This window comes from Pygoscelis adeliae, unplaced genomic scaffold (assembly GCF_000699105.1).
Source record: "Pygoscelis adeliae isolate BGI_AS28 unplaced genomic scaffold, ASM69910v1 Scaffold47, whole genome shotgun sequence".
NCBI classification, from domain to species: Eukaryota; Metazoa; Chordata; class Aves; order Sphenisciformes; family Spheniscidae; genus Pygoscelis; species Pygoscelis adeliae.
This window is the reverse complement of record NW_008825255.1, coordinates 1,275,643-1,281,313: the sequence shown is the minus strand read 5'-3', so window position 1 is coordinate 1,281,313 and position 5,671 is coordinate 1,275,643. Positions and strand designations below refer to the sequence as shown.

Below are 5,671 nucleotides of genomic sequence, written 5' to 3'. Positions count from 1 at the left end.
CTAACAAATTGCTAATGTTGAGCCAAGTCCTGCGACCCTCACTTGTCCAGAACCATTACTGCTCCTGCACATGTATGACTGCAGTAATTTTCAGAAGTATTAGTGAACAGGAGGAAGGGCTGCAGGCTTCGGCACTACATTTTGTGAACATAATCAGGATTTTGTTTAATAGAAAAAAAGGTAAAGTAAGTGATTTTTTGCATTCAAATTAACACTTTCAATCAAACCCACGGACCGTTGTTCCCAACTTCTTTGTCTCTCTGTATCTTCCAAGCACCTTCTACTTTGGCACCTTTGAAAAGAAACTTTAATAAATAAGGAAAGGAGACTCATTACTGAATTGTAATAAATAACAATAACTTAATCTCAATAAATATCTTCTGTATATTTATGTCTCTGAATGGATGCATTGCATCAAGTAGTCTCTGCTCACTCACAATGACCAAACAGAAACGGAGTTACGCAAGTGACGTTAGTCCTTTGTAAACCAAAAGAAACACGTTTTGTGTAGGCCGGGCTTGTTATTTCTCTTACTATACTAGGAAGAAGTGCTTAAAAACTCAACTTGTTTTCATAGGTAGCAGAAGAATGAAATCCTACACTCATTTTGAAGAAACACAAGATGGAAGTAACCAAACTTAACCAGTAAGTGGAACTGTTTTGCTTCATATCGATACTGGCCCTAGAGAACTTGAGCCTAGGAATTTTGGTATTTGCCCAATACCATCTTTCTTATGAGGTTAATCTTATTATAGCTTAGAAGTTGTCTGAAGCGCTTAGGAACTGCCCTTCCAGCAGTAGCATAACGTGTCTTTCGGTAAAGGGCACAGAGGATGAGTAAGGTACTCCTAAGCTACTTCTCAGCTAAGCTTCCTGGCACGGATGGTATAACTACAACGTAGCGTGGTATGGCAAGGTTGTGTTTTTAAGCACATTCCTCATGGATCCAAGTCTCACTGACGGTGGACTGTGTCAAACGGGAAAGGGAGCACGCACGCCATCCAGCCGTCGGCATCTCCACCTGAGCTTTTATTTACTTTCCCGTAGGACGTCAAAAGCCTCCATCCTCCTACACCGCCTTGCGCCCCCCCGGGCTCTCACGACTCCTCTTTCAGCAGTCTTGGTCCTCTTTTCTCCGCTCTGAGCAGACACTTCCCCAGGATGCATCGTAGCAGGAAAGCAAAACTGGCGCCGCCTCTGGCGTGCAGCTGTCAGACGCATCCACACCTTTTTGCGGAATGTTTTTTCAGTATGTGGTAAACCAGGTTATCGTCCAAAAAGGACAGGTCATCATCAAAGGCTGTGGGTCTGCAACAAGCTTGCCTCACTTTGTCAGTGACTAGTTTTTTCTTTTTTGTCAAGTTTTTTAAAATTTTGTCGTAGGTGGTCTCGGCTGCATCACAAGATCCACTGCAATACCGGAAAATTAGCTCTTCTTTGGTTTCATATCCCAAATCCAAGTCAGTCACATTTAAATGTATTTCTGTTAAGACACATCCTCGATTTTTGCCCTTTTGATTCCTCCTTCCCTTTTTGCTGGAATTCTCTATGTTCGTGGCTGCATTTTGCCGGTTTCTCTCCCGCCTAGAAAAAATCGGAGTCTGTTTATCCGGCGACCTCCTCAGTCTTTTAATGGTGGCTTGAATAAAGTCCACTACCTCATCAAACTGATCTGGATAATCCTCGGGCATATTAGCTGTTTGGGAAAGAGAGAAAAAGCTTTGTCACACGTCAGTTGTCATTGAGTTTGCCCATTCGTCGCTCAAAAACATTAGACACATGCAAGCTGCTCTGCTCATCGCTTCAGAGCGTGCGCCCAGGACCCTCAGAAATCAGGGAGAATTTTGAATGGTTTAGATCATCATGGAAACTCATTTGGGGAAAAATAAATGAGATATGTATGTATCTCTGTAGGTGGATGCTGATGCTGTAGCACTCCAGCACATCTTTCAATATTGAATGAGCCCTGTCAAAATCGAGGGAAGGAAAAGAATGTCATGATACACATATTAGTTAATGGGTGGATGAAGCTACTGTAGAGAAGTTATACAGGCTTTTCCCAGCAAAGCAGCAAAAGGACGAGGTTTTTTTAAAGCAATTTTGTGATTATAATTGTTAATTATTGTCTTTTCACACCAGCAGTGGTTAGTATTACCAAAGCCACCTATCGGTAAGGTTTCTGGGCAGGACAGAAAGAGGAATTTCCTGGGGTAGCAGCCTGAGCTATTATTCCTGGCTGAATGCCTGCTTTTTTTACTGCTTCTAGGGGATAATTATTATCAGAGCTTTTGAAAAAATTCTCATGGAAGTATTTTGTATCACAAGATGCTGATTAGCCTGAGTAGAAGTAGGTCAGAATAGAAGTATTATGTTAATTTTCAAGGGAAATGTTATTAATGCATTTTCTTTTTATGAAGTTAAAATACCTATTTCATTTTTCACTTGATATATACTCTACCAGTGATAAATTATTCAAGTAAATTAAATGTTGAAGTCAATGAAATGTTTTGATACTAGCAGAATGAACCTCTTCAAGGAGGGTGAAATTGAATGTGTTCTGAAATGTTCTCAGATTTCAGCTTTTCAGCATGATTTGGAAAAAAATCACATTTTGAAATCTTTAAACTTCTCATGGACTAAATCCCTCAATGGGATCTGCTTTAGTGAATACAGTGATTTAATGGAGGGTCAGGCTGTCAGGAGCCTGTGTGTAGGTGCCCTTATGTTGTATTATTAATGATTGTCTCTTAAACACATAAACTACATTGCATTTTTCTCATTCATTGTGCAAAAAATCAAGACTTGAGGACTCACTTCCTTTGCAGTAAGACCTAAGAGGTTGCTTCTTTCTGTACTTAACTCCTAAGTGCCCACACACGTAACAGACCAGCGTCACGCACCCAACCCTGCATGTATGGGAGCTCCACCTCCAGAAGGACCCCTACAAATATCCCAGGAACTGCAAACGTTGGGAAAGACGATACCCAACGCAGCACGCCTGGCCAGGGGTTGGCACCTCCACTGAGCCACAAAGGCTCTCACCTGGTCAGGTGCTGAGATAGGAACAGCTCCTTTAGCAAAGGCTCAGTGCCACATTTCCCTAATGAGCACTGTAACAAACAGGAGCCCTGATGGGAGACCAGGCAGCGCCTGTACCCCACCCACACGCCGTGGCATGGACTCTGTTGAGAGAGGAAGACATGAGGCTGCCTCCCATTGCCTAGCGAAGGTGCACCTTCATATCCCCAATAGAATCATCAAATACAGAGGAGACGGGGGCAGCAGGATCTTAACTCTGTTAGTGCAAAACCTGCTGAAACACAGTGCATCTGCACATAAGGAGGAACATGGACCCCTCCCCGAAGCAGCCACATCTTGTACCTTCACATGATGAGGGTGGCACACGGGAAGCGGGATGCTATAAACTGTAGAGTCTGGGACTCAGAAAAGTGAATTACACTTTGTTTTACAGATATCCATGCTAAAGGCAACAATCTCGCAGACCAGTGACTGTCAAAAGACATGAAGGAGAGACGGCTGCTATGTATACAGCTATATGGGACCTGAGGTGCAGGCAGGACCCTGCACCAAGCCCTGTATTCCTGTGACACCAATGGTAAGTACACCCTTCTTGCACTCCTCTGTCATTACCTCTGTAGCAGGTACCAAAATACCCACTATGAGCCATTCCTACTAGAGGGGGAGTAGCTTGGCTAGATGTGTCCATTGGATGCACCACCCAGCTCTGCTGCAGGACAGGCTGGTCTGCCTACACCATACGAATACTGCCCTACTGTAGGGTAGTAGCAAGGTCCAGGTCAAGGCGATGGGTGGGCTACGTTCCTTAAAAGCAAGAAGGGGTAGACACCTTGCTAGACTGGGTCAAGCAAGTTGACCCACGTGGAGCTGGCATAGCCCCCATTGCTGAAGTACAAGCTTGGCCCTGGCACAGATACAGATGGAGAGGGGTTTGGGAGGAGGCACTTGCTGCTGCGGGACTGGGTGGTTTCTAGGTTTCTTGCACAGAAACTCCGTTTCTTAGCTTATAAGCCAATAAGAGAAGGATGTGGCTCTGAGGAGATGGCTCTAGCTGTGCCATTCTCCACTCTCACCTTCAAATTATCCCTCTCATACTACTGTGACTACCCCAGCCCATGCTTCTGTCACACACTCCTGGCCCAACCCTTGTAGCAACAGTATGATGCAATGAGATGTTGGCTATGGAGAGTGAAATACAACCATCAGGGAAGCACACTAGGGTTTCACGGAATTCATGCACTGGTCAACCACCAGGAAGGGGATGGGAGGTCGTTAGAAGGAAACCCAACTTATACGTGGAAATTCTTATCTGCAACCTTCAGCCTCATACTTATCCCAAGCCTGGTACACTGCCAGTGCAGCGAGGCGAGTAAGTGTCCCCCACCTAAGAAGGGAGAAACAAAACTGTGGATTACCTGAAGAGATAACAACCCAGCTAGGCACATAATTTTTAAACTGCTTGCAATTCAGGTGCAAAAATATCACCTACCCCTGTGGCAGTGCTATATGCAGGAGTCTACTTTGGTTAAATATTAATCAGACAGTTATAGGGTTCAAGCACTGTCCTGCCCAAGCCAATCCATGTATGCCCTGGAGGGTAGATAAAGAGGAGGAAAGGCCCATGTTGTGGACTGTGTCCCTGCTCAGAGCCCACGCTAACATTTATCCTGATTCATGCATGATCACTACCCCAACTGCACCAAGGCAGCTAAAGGAAGCCTACAGAGGGCGGAAGCAAGGACAGGGAGCCTGGGAGGAACACAGAGGAATTGTCCGAGCAGCCAGGGATCAGGTTAGGAAAGCTAAAGCCCTGATAGAATTAAATCTGGCCAGGGACATCAAGGGCAACAAGAAAAGATTCTATAGGTACGTCGGGGATAAAAGGAAGACGAGGGAATATGTGGGCCCTCTCCAGAACGAAATGGGAGACCTCGTTACCCGGGATGTGGAGAAGGTGGAGGTACTCAATGACTTTTTTGCCTCAGTCTTCACTGGCAAGAGCTCGAGCCTCCCCGCCCAAGCCACAGAAGGCAAAGGTGGGGACTGGGAGAATGAAGAGCTGCCCACTGTGGGAGAACATCAGGTTCAAGACGACCTGACGAGATCCATCCATGGGTCCTGAAGGAACTGGCAGATGCAGTTGCTAAGCCACTATGCATCGCATTTGAGAAGTCGTGGCAGTCCAGTGAAGTTCCCAGTGACTGGAAAAAGGGAAACATAACCCCATTTTTAAAAAGGGAAAAAAGGAAGACCTGGGGAACTACAGGCCAGTCAGTGTCACGTCTGTGCCTGGGAAGATCATGGAACAGATCCTCCTGGAAGCTATGCTAAGGCACATGGTGGACAGGGAGGTGATGTGAGACAGCCAGCATGGCTTCACCAAGGGCAAGTCCTGTCTGACCAACCTGGTGGCCTTCTATGATGGAGTGACTACATCAGTGGACACAGGAAGGGCTACAGATGTTGTCTATCTGGACCTCTGTAAGGCCTTTGACATGGTCCCCCACAACATCCTTCTCTCTAAATTGGAGAGGTATGGATTTGATGGGTGGACTGTTCAGTAAAGGGTGAGGAATTGGTTAGATGGTCGCATCCGGAAGGTAGTGGTCAACGGCTCAATGTCCAGATGGAG

The 5,671-nt window shown here is 45.7% G+C and overlaps 1 protein-coding gene across 3 annotated transcripts in view; it reads right to left on the bottom strand.

The window, feature by feature from the left end:
• Nucleotides 1–1,211: 1,211 nt before the first annotated feature.
• The window catches only part of GDNF (glial cell derived neurotrophic factor), a 19,414-nt gene continuing 14,954 nt past the window's right edge, over nt 1,212–5,671 (bottom strand). For 2 of the 3 annotated variants that reach the window (XM_009329434.1, XM_009329435.1), the window contains exon 2: nt 1,212–1,696. In XM_009329434.1, coding sequence (XP_009327709.1) covers nt 1,212–1,696 — 485 coding nt within the window. Of the gene's footprint in view, nt 1,697–3,401; nt 3,424–5,671 lie in introns of those variants that run through there. The other variant, XM_009329436.1, reaches the window with a different exon arrangement.